This window comes from Diabrotica virgifera, chromosome 3 (assembly GCF_917563875.1).
Source record: "Diabrotica virgifera virgifera chromosome 3, PGI_DIABVI_V3a".
Taxonomy (NCBI): domain Eukaryota; kingdom Metazoa; phylum Arthropoda; class Insecta; order Coleoptera; family Chrysomelidae; genus Diabrotica; species Diabrotica virgifera.
The window spans coordinates 36,449,974-36,470,058 of NC_065445.1; the positions used below are offsets into that span (position 1 = coordinate 36,449,974).

Sequence of the window (20,085 nt, forward strand, 5' to 3'; positions counted from 1 at the left end):
CACGCGAAAAGTGGTCCAAATTTTTTTAAATAATTTATTTTTAAAACAAATTGCAAAAATCAATATTTTGGTCCGGACAATTTTTTTAGGTTTTTTGGACCATTCTGGACAAAAAAGGTTCTTGTAATTTTTCTCTAAAGTTGATCGTTTTCGAGTGATAAGGAATTTAAAATTTTAAAAACTACTAACTACTAGGAACTACTAAAATTTTTTATTTCATTAGTAGTTCCAAAATGACACAAAATCTAGGAATCGGATAAAAAAGTTTATTTGAAGAAAGTGTATTTTTTTTTGTTCTTAATGGCGGTACAGGCTCGTTTTTTTAATATTGTATTTAATTACAGAGTAATTTCCACATATTAATATATTTTTCAAATTGGGCTCTGTACACGTCCAAATATCTCGAAAAAATATTAAAAATTACAGCCGCAATCTTGGAACGCGTTTTCGCTACCTGTTGCTACTGTTCCCTCTTAATGAAATTATAAAAAGTTCTATCTTGTTTGATTTTTTCGTAAGTAAAAACTCCATTGAAAACAAAAACTTGTTCAAATCTGTCAAAACACGACTCCTTTAATTTTTTACCAATGTACACCAATGCTTTTTGTTTACATCTGAAATATCGCTATCGCATATTTATTCACCGCAAATATACAGATTAAAACGGGATAGACTCACAAACAAGATAGCAGTGAATAGAGGTTATGTTAGTTTTGACCTTTTAAATTAATATAATTTTTATCTTACATTAAGTTGTTATTGTAGATTTTTAAGGTTTAATTTTGATTTAAAAATGGCCTACCGAGATTCTGCTTTCTCTGAGGAACATCCAAGAAATTTGATTCCTGAATTATGTCGGCAATTCTATGATTTAGGTTGGGTTACAGGAACAGGTATTCTTATTATTTTAGTATGTCTTATTATATTATCATTATTATAGAACCATTAATAACATTTGCAAGTATGCAACAGCATTCTTAAATGCTGCTCTTATTGGCTTTTTATAGTAACCCTGCAAGATAGACAAAAGTGCTAAGTAGTTATATCTTTTCAAATGAGTGTTATGAGTACCAATAATACATACCAATATACATAATCAAAATTTTGTGACATTTCTTTCTGTAAAAGCCCTATCACAGTGCCCAATGTCTTGTCATAGCGCCATATTTAGTTTCAAGGATGTTTAACTTGTTCGACGCCCATCTTAAGCAAACGCCACTTGGCTGGTACATACCACATACTTAAATAGTTCATTTAGTAATGCAGTAGATACTACCGCCGACACCCGTGTGTCGACGGTTCCTTTGATGAAGCTGTCATGTTGTCATGGGCACCGAACATCTTAAACAGTCTCTGGCTAGTCATGTTATATGTAAGTGTAAATTTGTCTCTTAAAACTGGTTATATTGCAGCCTACTGACTTACTGTGCATCTTCAATTTATTCATGGTACCCATTCCAGAGTTATGGAACCTTGTATCAGCTTCTTGTTTGGTCTTCCTCTCCTATTCCTTCCAGAAAAGCACAGATCAGCAATTCTTCCTATTGTGGGATTAACTTCTTGACATTGAATATGACTAAACAATCTTAACCTATGTTCTCTCAACTTTGCATCAATTGGTGCTACCTTGAGACTTCCTCTAATGTATGCATTCATAATGTTATCCTTTTTTATGACTCCATTCTTCCATCTAAGCATTCTCATTATTGTTCTGAAGCTATTTCTTTGTGGTATTTATGTAATTTACTATTGTAATTGGGAATTAAGCCACAATTTATCTTGAAAAATTATTTTATTGACGTTTCGACTTCCACTTTGGAGGTCGTTGTCAATAAAATCATTTTTCAAGTTAAATTGTGGCTTACTTCCCAATTAGAATAGTAAAGCATTCTCAGTTCCATACATCATAGCCAGTCTTATGGCTTTTTTATAGAATTTTCGCTTCAGCTTCATTGGAATTTTTCTATCACACAACACACCACTCACTTCCTTACATTTGGTTCTTTCATCTGATCCAACTGTTTTAATGTTTTTTTGAGTTTTCTATATAGGGCTTTTCATTGATTGTCATTTGTTTCGAGCTTCTGTCATGTGTCACGTAATATTAATATATCTACGTCATATGTTATTGGTATATATCAATGATACAAACCAGGGACGTATGACGTAGATATATTAATATTATGTAACACATGACAGAAGCTCGAAACAAATGACTGAATGAAAAGCCCTATTCTTGAACCACACCTTTGTTATTTTGGTGACCATTGCTGTTACTATCTATCTCTGTTAACTCAACTGGTTTTCTGTCAAATTCTTCATTTAATAAACTGTCCAAAGTACTTTTTCCATCTCTTTTTGACATCCTTTAGTATTCATGAATTCAATACCAATTCAATACAAACTACAATATCTGGCTCATGTAACATGTGTGACAGATATGAATTCCTAAAATTAATAATGCAGTGATATTCCAGCAGAGGAGAAAGTTATAATATGAGATGATTTCAATGCACATGTGGGCCAAGCCAAGACAGGATATGAAACAGTACATGGGGATTAGGCTTTGGAACTAGAAATGAAGCTGGAGATGACATGCTAGAATTAGCAACAGCATTGGATATGACGATTGTTAACACATTCTTTAAAAAGAGAGAAACTCAACGTATTACCTACAAAAGTGGACAACATCAATCCCAAATAGACTACTTCATGATAAGGAAAGAAGACACGTGAATGCAAGGACTGCAAAGTAATAGTTAGTGAGACAGTAAGCCAACAACATAAGCTGCTTGTTCTGGACATCGAAGTAAAAAGCGAAACTAAACAAAAATATCGGAGAGGACCACAAAAAATCAAGTGGTGGATGGTAAAAGATGAGAAAGAAGGTCTATTCAGGGAAAGAACAGTAGAAAAAATATGTTGGAACATGAAAGGAAACCCTAACACAATTTGGAGAAAAATGGCCAATATTATTAGAGAGACGGCTATTGAAATACTTGGGAAAACCTCAGGAAAGAAGTTTGAGGATAAAGAGACTTGGTGGTGGTCATGAAGTACAAGGAAAAATAAAAGAGAAGGTAAAATTATATAAAAAGTGGCAAGGAACCAGATCGGACATAGATCTTCAAAACTATATGGTCGCCAAATAGAAGCGAAAGTAGAAGTAGCAAAAGCTACAGCAGAAGCGCATTTAAACATATATGATCAACTTGATACCAGGAAAGGCGAAGCAAAGATATATAAAATAGCCAAACAGAGAGCAAAGAAAGCAAGAGATTTTAATCAGATTAGATGTATCCGAGATGAAAATAATAAAATACTAATTCACGAAAAGGATGTCAAAAAGAGATGGAGAAAGTATTTTGACAGTTTATTAAATGAAGAATTTGACAGACAGCATGTGGAGTTAACGGAGACAGTAACAGCAATGATTACCAGAATAACAAACGAGGAAGTGGCGCTTCAAAAAATAAAGAAAGGAAAAGCAGTCGGACCAGACGATATTCCTGGGGAAGTATGGAGAGCATTAGGAGAGACAGGAATAAGTTGGCTAACAGGTCTATTTATTATATGGAAGTTGGACAAATGCCAGACGAATGGAGAAGCAGTATATTAGTACCTGTCTACAAAAACAAGGGAGACCTACAACAATGTACAAACTACAGGGCTATAAAACTACTTAGCCACACCATGAAAATATGGGAGAGAGTAATTGATAGACGGATACGTGAAGAAACCCAAATATCCGGTAATCAATTTGGCTTTATGCAGGGCAGATCAACAACAGATGCAATTTTCATTGTAAGGCAACTGATGGAAAAATACAGGAATAAAGAGACCAACGCTCATATGGTATTCATTGATCTTGAGAAAGCATATGATAGAGTTCCTCGAGAGATTCTGTGGTGGGTACTCAATAAGAAAGGAGTCCCTGGCGAATATGTAAAGATTGTGAGAGACATGTATGAGGGAGTAACGGCTAGTGTTGGGACAGGTGTGGGAGAGACTGATAAATTTCAGGTAAAAGTAGGATTGCACCAAGGCTCGGTGCTTAGTCCTTATTTATTCTCATTAGTTTTGGACCAGATAACAGCGAAACTACAGGGTAGCATTCCATGGTGTCTAATGTATACTGATGATGTACTGTTAATAGGAAATAGTGAAAGAGACTTAGAACAAATCTGGAATAGTGGGGACAAGCTATAGAGGAAAAAGGTTTAAAACTTAGTAGGACAAAAACAGAGTATTTGGAGTGTTCATTTAAAGATGGAGTTACTACAAATAAAATGGTATCTTTGGATGGTGAAATGATTGTGAAAAGCAATGGTTTTAAGTACCTAGGATCGGTATTACAGAGTAATGGAGAAATAGATGGAGATGCATGCAGTAGAATTAGGGCTGAATGGATGAAGTGGAAAGAAGCGAGTGGTGTGTTGTGTGACAGAAAAAGTCCAATGAAGCTGAAGGGAAAATTCTATAAAACAGCCATAAGACCGGCTATGATGTACGGAACTGAATGTTGGGCAGTGAAAAAGAAAGAGGAACAACGAATGCATGTGGCGGAAATGAGAATGCTTAGATGGATGAGTGGAGTGACAAAGAAGGATAAAATTAGAAATGAGTATATTAGGGGAAGCCTAGGTGTGGCACCAATTGATGCCAAAATGAGAGAGCATAGGTTAAGATGGTTTGGTCATGTTCAACGTCGAGTCGTTAATCACCCAATACGAAGAATAGCTGAAGTGCAGATTCCTGGAAGGAGTAGGAGAGGAAGACCAAAGAAAACCTGGGGGAGACGATAAGGCAGGACATGTTGGTAAAGGGGATTAAGATTGATATGACCCAAGATAGAATTGTGTGGAGAAATGTAATTAGGGAAGCCGACCCCGCATAGGGATAAGGCAAAGAGAATGATGATGAATAATGCAGGGAAAGATTCACAGAAGGCGCAGCATAGGTAGAAGAAAAATGGCCTGGCTAAGAAACCTCAGAGAATGGTTTGGATGCAGCTCAGCTGAACTCTTTCGGGCTGTAGTGTCAAAAGTTAGAATAGCAATGATGATTGCCAACCTTCGTTGTGGAGATGGCACGTAAAGAAGAAATATTAGTGAATTAGTATTTTATTATTTTCGTCTCAGATACATCTAATCTGATTAAAATCGTTTGCTTTCTTTGCTCTGTTTGGTTATTTTATATATCTTTGTTTTACTGTACCTTCAGCCTGGTGGTACTTATAGTCTAAGATACGATATAAGGTCAATTTGCACCGATCTGTTTAATGGATAAAAATTATTGGATATGTATTTTAGCATGTTAACAATTACAAAAAAGAAGGGTTGCCCGATCTAATCTTGTTCTAACTATAATTAATTAATAATTAAAAAATGACATTTTTTTATGAATTTAAAAAAAAATCGACCCGGGCAGATATTATTTCAGATTTTTTAGGCCATGCTAAACAAAAAACGTCTGTTTTAATTTTTCTCTAAAGTTGATCGTTTTCTAGTTATAAACAATTTAAAACTGAAAAAAGAACGAAAGATGACGATTTTCAAGGCTCAAAAACTTAAATATAAAATATCATTTTTAAAATTACAAAGTACCTAAATTCAAGTTGAAACTTTATTCTATCAGTTCTTGATAAGGCTTTGGAACTTATTTCATTCTGAAACATTGTTTTTTAGTTGTTAATGCCCGTCTCCCCATAAGAAACATTCCTCATTAACAATTAAAAAAATATGTTTTCGAATGAAACATGACTAAAATTCTTATCGAGACCTGATAGAAGAAGGTTTGAACTTGAATTTATGTACTCGATGTACAAAAATGATATTTTTTACTTGTGTTTTTGATCCTTGAAAATTGTCATCTTTCATTCTTTTTTCAGTTTTTAATTGTTTATATCTCGAAAACTATAAACTTTAGAGAAAAATTATAAAGGACCTTTTTTGTTCAGAATGATCCAAAAAGTCTGATATAATATCTGCCCGGGTCGAATTTTTTTTAAAATTCGTAAAAAATGTAATTCTTTAATTATTAAAATTAATTATAGTTAGAACAAGATTAGATCTGGCAACTCTTGTTTTTTGTAATTGTTTACGTGCTAAATTACATATCCAATAATTTTTATCCATTAAACAGATCGGTGCAAATCGACCTTATATCGGATCCTCTACTATTAAGTTAATTATATACCTAGATGTGTATAAGTTCTGCTTTAGCTTTTACTACTACTACTTTCTTATGCATTTGTGTTACAGGTGGTGGTATCAGTATAAAACATGAGGACAAAATTTATATTGCCCCTTCTGCAGTGCAAAAGGAGAGAATTAAACCTGAGGATATGTTTGTCCAGACCATAGACAACAAAGATTTAGAACTCCCTCCTCCAGAGAAAAAGCTTAAAAAGAGCCAGTGCACACCTTTATTCATGTGCGCCTATACAATGAGGAACGCAGGGGCTGTCATCCATACACATTCCAAGGCTGCAGTGCTGGCAACAATGCTATTTCCAGGCAAAGAATTTAAATGCACACATTTGGAAATGATAAAAGGGATAAGAAACCAAAAAACTGGTGTTAATTTTAGGTAATTATTTAGGCACAAAAAACCATAATTTTTTTAACATTAATCTTAATGCTATTCAAAATATGTTCAAAAGCCTTTAATATAAATATATGGGATAATTTAAAATATTTTACACCAAGGACTTTATTTTTAAAGGATAACAAATTTCTCCAAATACTGCATTTACTAAATTAAATTTTTTGCCACTATTGATATTTTAATCCCAGCCATCAAGAAATAATCCTTTTGCATTTTTGATGATGCTCAGAGGACTCGTATCATTGCACCAACTCTGAATTTTAATGACGGCGTAAATTGTAATTAAAGTTTATGGAAATCACATTATTGAAGTCCATAAAACTGTCCTATTCATAAATACTATTAGTCTACATATATAGTCTTCTATCGAAAACAGCTTAACCCAGCGCGAGGCTGACCATTATTTTCCGGTGCGTCACTGGAAGTGCATTGCCATTTATTATCTATAAGATACCTTAATACCTGCAGAAATATTTATAAACTGTCGATTCACAAAATCTCTTTTCTCACTCTAACTTATGTACATATCCATTTGATTTTGGATTTATTTATATCAATTTACGCCGTTATTAATCAAAATTCAGAGTTGACGCAATGATATCAAATGATGGTAATTTGGAGACGAATCTATCAATGTAAATTTTATTGTATTTGAGTGACGTTACATTTTCCATAAGATTTGTGCAGTGTCCTTTGGTGTGCACTTAATGAATCATGCTGTAAAAATCTTCATGCATATAAAATATAAATTTTAATTTTTTTTTTAATTATTCGTGTTATTTCTTTAAAGATATGATGAAGAGCTAATAGTGCCCATTATTGAAAACACTCCATTTGAAGAAGATTTGAGAGACATGTTAGCAGAGACTATAAAAAAATATCCCCACACTTGTGCAGTGCTGGTTCGTAGACATGGGGTATGTATTTTAATCATGAACATTGATTTTGTTCTGCACTGTCTTACAGTATACAACAGTATTTTGAAAATTGGGAGAATTTACTATTGTATAATTCAGCACATTCCATACTTTCATACCAAATTCCGAACAGTCATATATTCATGGAATATACTGTATTTACCATCGTTTTCATGAGCTTTTGAGATTGTCGATTTGGCATTTACGTCCCATAATAGGATAATCATTGATAAGAAAGGTTCTCTAGTGAAACTAATTTTACTAGATATAATATTATACAAAAGTGGTAGAAAGTATCTATCATATTTCAGATTTTTAGTTTCATAACAATCATTTTTTAGGTATATGTTTGGGGAGATACATGGCAGCATGCAAAAACCATGACTGAGTGCTATGACTATTTATTTGATGTAGTGGTGCAGATGAAGCAACTTGGACTTGACCCTTCGCTAACCCCAGAGCAGTACGAATTAAAAATTCAGAAATCTCATACCAGCAGTAAATAGAAAATAATTACAAGTTATTAAATCAAAATTGTAAATAAATGAATTTGTTGTATTTGTTATTATTAAATATTTTTTCTGTAGGTATTCTATTATTTAGATCTAATAAAAAAAATTAAAAGCTCCAGCGATCAACAACTGCCAAGAAAATAATTGTTGAATCATTATCTTTGATGTCTAGATGAACCTTAGGTAGAAATAATTTCAGACCACTCACCGCTCATCTTCTTGCAGAGCCTATCTGTTACAGGTGTTGTATTAATTGTTACTATTCTAACTGTATTAATTGCTACTTTAAAAAGTTCTGTAGTCGTTAGTTGTACCAATTTCGGAGACTGCCATGATATCCTAAGCCTTCCTGGGTCTCTTGCCGCGCACCTTACTCTGTAGTGTGTTTTGGAACAGGTTGTACTGATGTTTATTACGCATTACGTGGTCCATATATTCCAGTTTGCGTCATTTTATAACTATGCTTATTTCGCGGTATTTCCTCATTATTTGCAGGACCTCGCAATTCTGCCACATTTCAAAAATGATTTAGGGCGCAAGCAATTGATGTTTCGACATCTTTGAAATAGAATTTCTTTGCGTTTGACTTTTTAGGTATCGATGCGAAGGTAAACTTAAGACATTTGTGAAATTTTTTCTGTTTTGGTATATCTGAACTAACCAAAATACATACGTATTCTTTGAAACCCTATTTAAATTCGTTGAGCTACGCCCATGGACTACTTTTAGTGCATGGAATATTTTAATGCTGGTATTGGATAATAAAAATGGCAATAGTAGGTAATCAAAAATATTTATTAAGGTAACTTAAAATCTGCTTTAAACGTTCAGATCAATTAAAAAAAATAAAAACAGCTGGCTAAACTAGAAAAACTTCTAAATATTAAGTAATCACATTTGTTGGTATACTAAGCAACTTTACAAACAATATTTTCATAAGTAATATGTAATATCTAGAAATAGTAACATTTTGAAACAAATACAGTAACAGCAAACTATTTAAAATTTATAATTAGGTTTGAAATAAGAATGTCAACTTGCGTTGTTTACAAATATTGTAATAAAAACACGAATCAACATATTTTGTATAATAATGTATGTATACTTACAAGAAACGCTTTAAAACTAAATAATCTTTTTAACGATTTTCTTCCCAATATGAAAACCAATCGTTAGTATGGTAAAAAAATAAATTTCCATAGGAAAATGGATTAATGCCAGAGTAAAGGATATGAAAAGGAAATATAATAAATTTTGAAAATGTAGATGTACAGCTGCGGTCACTCAATAGTTTACACCTTCATTTTTACATTCTAATACTGTAAAATTGTGAGTCCTACGGATTTGCTAGATGTCAAAAAATTTCGCTCGTATTGAAAAATATAGTAAAAAGCTATTAAACGCGCCCAAAATGCTTAAAACGCATTTGAATGACGCGCAAAAACAAGAGCAATTGTCAAACTCTAAGAAAATTGGTCACTAAAGCGGACTTTACATCAAGGCTATGCAAGTCCGTCTTGCATGGCACATCTCTTGACTAGCCTGGCCTTTTTACATCGGAGCTATTTCTGTGCAATTCTGTACGACTTTCATTGTTGCCAACAGAAGAAATATTTCAATATTTGAGGTTATTTTAGTGTATATAAATACTGATGTAAACTTAAATAAACAATATAATTATACTATTTATAAAAATACAAAGGTAAAGGATGTCAACAGAAGTAAAGAAAACATTGTTGTTACTAAATGTTGGTGTTGTAGCAACGATGAAAAATAAAAAGAACAGAAAACCTCGAAAATACTGAGTCAAACCTTGGTTGAATGCAGGACTGGGAAATTTGAGGTTACCCCAAGAGTTCTTGGATGCTAGCGACCTGCAAAGTTTTAAAAACTTTCTTAGAATGGACGAGTGCACTTTCCTTAAGCTCCTGGAAAAGATTAATCCACTAGTGATTAAGTCTAAGATAAAGTAAAGATAAGGTTATGTTTTTCTTTTACTGTCTGTAACTGTAATAAATTTTGTTAGGTTGGCAACATGAATTTTGACAACAACTTGCATCAAAATAGCATAAAAAATAGAACATGTTTTAATTTTTCGTCCAGCACAGGAATTGCATGGAAATAGCGCGTGGGCATCCGCAGTGGCGTGATCTGTCTTGCATGGCTCTTGCCCAGCATGAAAATAGCATAATGTAAAACTGCCATAAGGCACGTTCAAGTGCCTAGTACTGCAGATTTGAAAGTGAGCCAAATATGTGCATATCAAACAAAGATGGTATCATTTTCACTCTTTATCACGGTTGGTTTGTTCTTTGTTCAACAGGATAGAAGATCTTCGGCAACAAGATGAGCTATTAGTAGATTACTGAGAAAATCTAGGCTATCTCGAAAAGCTAGTGAAGAGACAGCGTTTCCTGGCAGTATTCCCACTACACGTAGAAGGCCACTGAATAGAATTGAACTATGGGAAGCAATTGAGCAGGCATGGGAAGAGCTGAAACAGATTTCTTTTTTTTTTTTTCATTATTAAGTATCCGATTTATTCAAAAAAACTTCTTTCTGTAATTTACATTTTGTAAAATATATTTACTTTATTTTAATCAACCTATTCTGGATCTGCCACGGTAATTAACGTTATTTTGACGTAAAATGTGCGTTTAACCCTCTTTAGCCCAATGTATCTCACAAGATACTTTATAATTGATTTTTTAAATATTGCGAGCTTTTTCAATAGTTCAAACCTTGGTTGTCACAATCAGCTGTTCTTTATCTATACAATTGGCTATCTTTGTTGGATTTAAACGGTTTCACAGTACATATTAAGTTCTGTTGATTTATTTTCTTGTTCTGTGAGTGTGCGCGTTTTTCAAGCCATCAACACAAACGGTAAATTCAGTTTACCTACTGTTACTTTTCTAATAATTTTTTTTATGAAAACCTATTCAAGTGACTTATTATTATGTTATTTAAGATTAACTATTCACAAGTTTTAGGCACTAATACTTTCTGGTTTATTTGCAATATACTTTTATAAAATGTATGTCCCACAGTGCACATTGGGCCGCATATGTGGGAGGGGAGGGGGCGGAAATAATTTTAAATATGATTTTTGCTTAATTGGGCCCTAAAACAATAAAATGCTAAAAGTAAATTATCATGGGTTGAGGATTTCTTCGCTTAGGCAAAAGAGGGTTAAACGAGATAAAAATTAAAAAATCGGCTAGATACTAGATATGTAAGGGTGTAAACTATTCAATATCAGCAGCCGCACCTCATTTTCGGAAGGGATTTCATTTTAAATGTGACATGGTCAATTATTAATTATGTAAAATATATAAAATCAACCATCTGCTCTACTAGTGTTCATTCTAGTTGAATCAAATACCTGAAAAGGCATTCAATATAGGGCAACAATTGTAAGAAATTAAAGAGAAAGAGACGTTATGGCACGCCGAATATCGGAAATTTGTTTTGAATGTATCGATGTTTGAAACGCATTCCACAGTTTATTTCTTTCTTCGAATCGCCTAGCTACCGCCATTCCTTCCGATATGAGTTTGTTATCGAGACCAGCAAGTCTAGCTGCGTTAAATCCATAGGATTTAGGACACCTGCCTTTCGCCATTTTATACAAAAACGTAACGTGTTCAACGGAAATTTCTTCTTCGTTATCTTCATTCTCGATCATGCAGGCCTGAAATGATTAAAATTTTATTGTCAAAATTGTTAGCTTAAAATATTCTTATAATATGACAACTATAAATACAGTGATAAAGCGCTAATAACCGGCAAAATAACGGAAAACATAATAAATTGCGAAATAAAAAGAGAAGACACAAATAGAGGTGGGAAATTATCAATAGAAACCTATAAATTTACATTACATATATTGATAGTTTCCCATCTTTAGACGTATCGGAGTCAAACTGTCAAAAGATAATTTTATAAGATTCTCCTGTCACAGTGGCAGTTGCCATAATCCTCCGATACGTCTAAAGGTGGGAAACTATCAATATAATGTAATATTACAGGTTTCTATTGATAATTTCCCACCTCTACTAGTTTCATTTCTTTTTATTGCACAACGTATTATGTTTTCCATCTTTTGCCCGTTCTTAGTGCACTCATCGCTGTATAGCAACAATAGTGTTATCTGGACACAAAAAAAGGTCGCAAACGGAAGGTTCAGAAGCCAGTCACTGTAAGTCAACACATAATATGCAGTCCCAGTGATGCTCCCACTTTGGTACTTTTTTATCGTATATGTGTTACAAACATGTATTACGTTTATAGTCCAGAAGCTTTTCACCTCGCAATTTTTACAGAATGGATCGATTTGCTTGAAAATTTGAGAATAAGTAGTAGATAGTCCAAGGATCAAAATCTATATGATGCCGAAAGGTGCTTTTACCACGGGGGTGGTTGCCACATGGCACCCCACTTCGGGAGTTGAAATTTTTTATTATATTTTGACAACAAAAGTTTGTAAAAACATTCATTCTAAACCAAAAAATCTTCTATACATTTTTTTGATAAAATAGTTTTCGATTTATTCGCTATCGAAAGTGTTAGTTTTATATCGAAAAAATCATTGTTTTTCGATATATACTCATTTACTATTCACTCAATGTTTACCATAGAAAAAAATTTTTAACAAGTCTTGGGAATTAAATAACCTACAATTTCTTATTAAAACATTTTTAGTATATCTGATGCTAATCTTTCTATTCTGAAGAAAATGGCATCTTTACCAAACTACAAAAATTCGTTATTCGCTTTTAACTCCAGTTTTGTTAAAACTAATTATTCTAAGCCAGTCAAACTTCTAGAATCTATTACTAATACATACATAAAGAAAACTGAATAAGGCCAATGACTAAAAACACCGCTAACTTACATTATTATGCTTCCAATTTGATTTCTCCTTTTTAAAAAAAATATATTGATTTTTTAAACGTAACTTTTTTATTTTTTCTCTTAGAAAGTTTAGTAAAAAAGAATTTTGTAGGTGTTTACAAGATCTATAAGGCTATTGATATTAAATCCTTTTCAAATCATCAGTCGCAAGAGTTGGTGACTTTGAAAGGGTTGGAAAGGTGGTTTTTGCATGTTATTACAAGTTTTAATTGTCAATAGCTCACTCAATTTTTGCCATAAAAAAATGTTTGCAAACCAAGTTCTTGGGAATTAAATAGGCTACAATTTCATATTTAAACATTTTTTCGTATCTCTGATGCTAATCTTTCTATTCTGAAGAAAAGAGCATTTTTTACCAAAGTCCAAAAATTCGTTATTCGCTTTTAACTCCATTTTTTTTAAAACTAATCATTATAAGCCGGTCAAACTTCTAGAACCTATTAATAATACATAAATAAAGAAGACCAAATACGGTCAATGACTAAAATTAATTAGGGTGGTGATTAGGGGGTTGCTTCCGATGACTCTTTCACTGAAAAAAATAGAGACTAACATTCTTTTCATCATAAGTCACTTAATTTTTGAGCTAGACTTTTTTTTATTTCTGGAGATAGATATTTGTAAATACTTTAAATTAGTTTGAACAAGTTATTCTCGAAAAATGCATAGTTTTCCGTCTTTTGACTTTGAAACTACAATTTTTAGCATTTGACGAAGAAGAGCTAACATAAAATAAAGTACAGCTCGATTACTATTATTGGTCTTACAAGAAAATAAAAAAACACGGTTGAGTTTATTTTTTGAAAAGGTACTTTTTTGTTAAGCAAAGTTGTTTCGATAAAACGAAAACTTTTTGAGTTATTAGCAGAAAACTGATTAAAAACATTGATTTTTTCGATTTAAAACATAACACTTTCGATAGCGAATAAGTCAGAAATTATTAATTTTATCAAAAAAATGTATAGAAGTTTTTTTGCTTATAATGAATGTTTTTACCATCTCTTGCGGTTAAAATATAATAAAAATTTCCACCCCCGAGATGGGGTGGCAACCACCCCCATGGTAAAAGCGCCTTTCGGAATCATATAGATTTTGATCGTTGGACTATCCAATACTTATTCTCAAATTTTCAAGCAAATCTATAATCTATCCATTCTGTAAAAATTGCGAGGTTTTGTCCTATTTTAAGCTTCATTACTTGGACTATTATAGTTTCAGCAGATTGTTCGATCTTATTTCAATCATTTTCAGTCCAATCCATTTGAAAATCTCGGCTCCCCTGAAACTACCTTCACACAATTCAATGTACAAAATGCATCGTCAGTAAAAATCAGTTATTTCGGTTATAAATTTTTCATAAGATTCCTTCAAAAGATAAGTTTCCTTCAAAAATCAAGTTTTCTATAAAAAATAACTATTGTGGTACAAAATTTCTATCCATACGTTCCAAACCTTCTTAACTCCAAAATAATATCAATTGCGCTTGTTTCACTTTTTTTTTTTTCGATGAGCAGCAAATCTGCCTGCAATTTTAGGATTCGTATGCATTTAAGTTTATTTGATATACTATAGTTATTACGCATATGAATCCTAAAATTGTAGATTGGCTTTCTAAAACAGTTTTAATGTAATCTGAATGTAATGTAATCTGTAATGTAATCTAAATGATTACAAATTTTAATCTTCGATTACAAATTCTTTTTGATAAAATCGACATCAGCGAGCTAAAAATTCTCATAAGGACTACATTGCCTATGTTCCCTATACTGTAAAGTCAAGGTGGGACGGACTATAGTCCGATTTGACATAGGCCGTTTACATAATGTATTACACGATAGAACATTTCTCTTGCGATATTGGCGCCATCGGACGGAGAGGCTAAGTACTTATCGGACCACCTATGTATACCGTTACAACATGATCCATTTATAATACTTTGGGTTATAAATTAACTTCCAACAATTCTAATACCTTCTTCTTAAAGTGCCTATCCGTTCCGGATTTTGGCGATCATCATGGCTATCTTGACTTTGTTTACCGCAGGGCGGAACAGTTCAGTGGTAGTCGTGTTATACAACTTTCGTAAATTTTGAAGCCAGGAAAGGCGTCTTCTTCCCGGTCCTCTTTTACCATTTATCTTCCCTTGAATAATCCTACATGTCCTAATCATTACATGTCCTAGATATTCTAATTTTTTTTACCATTTATTAGTTATTCTAATACCACAGTAATGATAGTGTGGTAAAAACACTTACCATATGACCTAATTGTACTTCAGGACTATCCGTGAAATGGTCGACCAGTGAGTGATAGTGAGTAGAAAACGTTGTTCTGCATTTAAACTCTGTTAACTTCTTAACATAACTAGTTGCTATAGCATTTCCATCGTGCGTTGAGGTTCCTCTACCCAATTCATCGATGATAACGAGTGAATGTTTCGTAGCATACTGAAGTATACAAGATGCTTCTGAAAGTTCCACATAAAACGTAGACTGAGCTTTAGTAAGATCATCTTGAGCACCAAGACGGGTGAAGATACGATCTAGAAGAGTAAGCTCACACTTCGATGCAGGAACATAGCTTCCCTAAAAATAATATAAGATACAAATAACAACACATTTTACCAGGATAAATTTACGAGTGTAGGCGCAAAATTTCGTACCAATGCTTTGTAAATGCATTCATTTTTTTTTCAAATCCTGAGAAAACTAATAAGTATTTATGAAAAATTTAAACGCAGAATAAAAGATTACACTATTATCGAGGGAAAGTGCCTGAGAACTTCTAAAATGTGTATTTTAATAAGTTACAGTGGTGAAAAAAAGAGAAAGTTGAGTGTGATTTTTAATTTCAAATATCTCATTCAAAAGAAACTTTTTGTTTATTCTAAGGGAATTTCTATCCTTGGTAATGATGTAATATTTCAGTCTGCGTTTAAATTTTTCAAAAACATTTATTAGTTTTTCCAAGATTCGAAAAAAATGAACACCATATCCGTATCCAAGCACAGAATACACCAGGGTATATTCTGTGATCCAAGTATTTAAAAATAATAATAAAAGAATGAAACAAAAAAATTTTTAAAAATGATTACATTAAAAAAATCTATTATCTAAAAAATACAAAAAAAAATTAAAGAAAAAAGTCACTAAGAGGATTTAAACCTCCAAGTTGTTGAACCGGGTTGACATCTTATCGTAGTGACAAAACAAAACAAAACAAAAGAGATACAAAAAAGAAAGCATTAAATGATTTATTTTAAATATTAACATTAATATTTTTATTTGTAAAATGTATACACTATGGGCCGGTTGTTCGAACGCTAATCAAAAATGATCATTATCAAATATTTAATTACTGTCACCAACTGTCAATGTCAACTTTGATTGGGTTGCTGAAAACATAATTGATTACAATTATGAAATTAGTTAATCAATTATGTTAATTAATTAACTAATCTCATAATTGTAATCAATTATGTTTTCAGCAACCCAATCAAGTTGACATTGACAGTTGGTGACAGTAATTAAATATGTATTTGATAATGATCATTTTTGATTAGCGTTAGAACAACCGGCCCTAAGTGTTCTTGATAACATGATAACCATTAAGTATAATATAGGTGTAGTATTATTTATTAACATAGTATGTACATTAGCTGTAATGAGTAGGTCGAATAAGAAGTAACAAATTGTAATATTATAATAACCACGTTTCACTAATTGGCAATTTTTTACTAAATTTACTTTTGATTGAGACTGGCTGAATGACTATAGTCCAAGTCAAAGAATATAAAAAAAGTATTTTGTTGTTAAAAATGTTCAAAATTTATCTAAGCGTTCCATAGTAAGAATATATTATAAAAATCACTATCACTTTTTCTCTTTTCTCGATTATTAGTTTTTATTGTATAGTATATAAATTACTGTAATCACTGAATACATAGTTAGTGAAAAAAATGGTCCTATTAATTCAGTGAATTAATAATTTAAGCGATTATACACGTAACAGTTATCCAAGAACATCCAAAAACTGAACGAAATGCCATCTCTATGTTAATGATGACAATGTCATTGTCAACTAATGTTTACATCTCCATACCAGTTGAACTTATACTACATGTAATTTGCCGTGTAAAGAAAATATTTGCGCCTATGGTCTTAAAATTGTAAGTTAAAACAATCTTACCATCTGGGCCATAACGCAGATTACAGCAATCTGTCGCATAAGCGTTGATTTACCACCCATATTTGGTCCAGTTATGACAATCAAGGAAGGAAATCCTTCGACACCCATCTTAGTATCGTTTGGAACAAAACTGTCCAGGTTTTGAGCACATGGATGACGTCCATCTTGAATTATTAGTTTAGGCTACAAATACCCATATGTAAAATTGGTACTAAATAACAATATAAAATCATTTACCTCGTCACTAAATGGTAGTACATCCGGTAGGCATATTTCGTAGGAATAGTTTTTTGCGTATTCAGCTAAAGAGCAAATTACATCGAGAACTGTCAAACATTGGATCACTCTATCGAACTGGTCTTGTCTAAAAATATATAATTAGTTCAGAATTATATTTACAAAATAAATTTTTTGAAGTTATACTTCTTTACCGGCGATAGAGGGTGATTTTTTTATATGTTAAAACCTATCAGCCCGGCGCATGCGCATTATAACTTTATTCTGATTTGATGTTCAAATGACATGTCAAAAATTATCCGATATGGCAGCTGTGGTTTGGAGGTAAAGGTAAAGGTAAACAAATGTATAATATATTAGTTTTATTGTTGTGAGGACAGAAACAAAAAAGTTTATAATATTGTAGTGACTTTTAAATAGTTTTTAAAAGCAACAGGTACGTAATAATTGTTAATGTATCATGGGTATACACCTACCTATTTGATCTGCCAAAATACATAGTATGTAATACTTTTATTTATATAATTTGATTACCATCAAAATTTCTATCAATATTCACCTAATATATTGTTTTTTACTCTATGTTTTGTTGTATTTTTTCAATTCTAAATCATTTCAATTCAAAATTAAAATAATTTGATCAATTTTCAAAATATCAAAATATCACAAGTTTAATCCGTTTAGTTAGTCGATCTTCGTAAATAATGACACATAGTGTCTGTGGCTAAGCGGAGAAGGCGAATGAATTCCAATACCAACCGCTCTATCAGCGCTGGTTCGAGTCCCAATAGAAACTTTCTTTTTTGTTTTTTTTAATACATTTTATGATTGTAAGTATATTTATTATATAATTGTATTTTCAGAAAATACGTATTTAGTTAAAAAAAATTTCGTCAATTAATGTTCAGACATCATTTGTGGCTTGTTTAATGTGTTTGTGTGTGTTTTATTCTTTTATTATTTTAATTTTTGGCACTGTTCTAATAAAAATGTTTGAGAAGTAGTAAGTATAATTTAGTTTAATATTTAAACAAAATATAAATAAAAAGTATATTAATTTCGTTTAAATCATATAATAGAAGTATAACTTCTTACGTGCGTACAAAGTACACACACATTCTTTTTTATTTACTTTCTAGAATTTTTTTCAAAATAATAATGAACATAGTCAATACCTGGAATGAAAAAGTTTGACAGACAAATTTTACATAAGACTTGTAACAGAAAACAAATGATTACATATTGTAGTATAGATCGTAAGGCTTTGCATCTGTATCACAGCTTAAATTTTTTGTGCCTAATCATTTTGTGATTAGTGTAGTATGAGTATGTTGAAAAATGCCTTGTTACTATGTAAAGTCGGCATCATTTTCTTTACAAAAACTCACTTGTTCATAGCCATGTAGTCGAACCACGTGCAACAATTGGCGTTGTAGTTTCCAGAGCGGTAAAAGTGTTATACATCCTCTTATTGGTAACTGATTGGTATTGACAGCATCTTTTCCTCCAAGGTCTTGAGCTGCGCTTCTTTTTTGAAGTTATACTTCTTTACCGGCGATAGAGGGTGAATTTTTATATGGTAAAACCTAGCGACCGGGCGCATGCGCATTATAACTTTGTTCTGATTGGATGGTCAAATGACATGTCAAAAATTATTCAATATGGCGGCTGTAGCACAGCTGTAGTTAGATTATTTATGGTTGTTGCGTTTTAAAATTTGTGTGAAAAGAAACAACAAACAAAAGTTAGTTAATAGTTATACTGCCTTTTTAAATAGTTTTCATATACCTATATTTTTGGACTTTTGGACTATTTTGGACAAGGAAAACTCATTCTAATTTGGTAAGTAGTTTTTATTATAATCATATTGTAATTATACATTTGGATTAGGTTGCAATACATACATTTATTTTCTCAAGAATGCGGATTTTAGAGAAATCCCAAATTAGGTTCGATTTTTATTTTTAAATTATGATTTTTTGGCGTAGATTTATTTATCTAGTAGGTATGTAATGCTTTGATTTACATACTTAATTTGATTACCAACAAAAGTTCTACCAATCTTCATCTAATATATTGTTTTCTTACTGTTTTGTTATATTTTTATATTTTCTTCCACAAAATTTAAACTACATAATTTAATTTTCAAAACAACTGTCAAACAGTAAAACGTTCAGTTACCGTATTTTTCGACATGATAAATAATGTGGGATTGGACGAGTGAGTCTACGCTTCGATTACGAATCAAAGCGCCACGAAATTCACGGGTTCAATTCCCAATGCAAGTTTTATTTTTTTATTTTTTATACATGTTATGATTGTAAGTATATTTGTTATATAATTTTTTTTTCAGAAAATGCGTATTTAAAATTTTTGCCAACAATTATTATCGTTCAGAAATCATTTTTTCTTTGTGGCATTCTTCAATGTGTTTGTGTGCGTTTTATTCTTTTATTTTTTTAAATTTTTGGCACTGTCTTAAAAATCACATAATATGTAGTAGAAGTATAACTTCTTACGTGCGTACAAAGTACACACACATTCTTGTTTTTTTGTCATTATCCAGGTCTCACAACCATTGACCACAAATTCTGATTACATTAATAATTATCGCTTACAATTCACACTAATATCACTCACAAAACATTTCGTCAATACTTATAATCAAACGCCATCTCAGCGGGCCTATATAAGAAGAACAAGTC

At 31.9% G+C, this 20,085-nt stretch overlaps 2 protein-coding genes across 2 annotated transcripts in view; one reads left to right on the forward strand and one right to left on the reverse strand.

Moving 5' to 3' along the window:
* Nucleotides 1-687: 687 nt before the first annotated feature.
* Nucleotides 688-8,112, forward strand: LOC114338386 (methylthioribulose-1-phosphate dehydratase). The gene is made up of 5 exons (XM_028288978.2): nt 688-706; nt 766-893; nt 6,264-6,591; nt 7,400-7,526; nt 7,868-8,112. Exons 2-5 carry the CDS (start codon nt 794-796, stop codon nt 8,030-8,032), a joined length of 720 nt encoding a protein of 239 aa, XP_028144779.2. The 5' UTR covers nt 688-706; nt 766-793; the 3' UTR covers nt 8,033-8,112.
* Nucleotides 8,113-8,815: 703 nt separating this feature from the next.
* Nucleotides 8,816-20,085, reverse strand: part of LOC114338387 (probable DNA mismatch repair protein Msh6) — a 48,482-nt gene continuing 37,212 nt past the window's right edge. Inside the window, exons 12-15 of the mRNA XM_028288979.2 lie at nt 17,381-17,507; nt 17,144-17,326; nt 15,211-15,540; nt 8,816-11,732 (exon numbers count right to left, since the gene is read on the reverse strand). Coding sequence (XP_028144780.1) covers nt 11,463-11,732; nt 15,211-15,540; nt 17,144-17,326; nt 17,381-17,507 — 910 coding nt within the window. The 3' untranslated portion in view covers nt 8,816-11,462. The remainder of the gene's footprint in view (nt 11,733-15,210; nt 15,541-17,143; nt 17,327-17,380; nt 17,508-20,085) is intronic.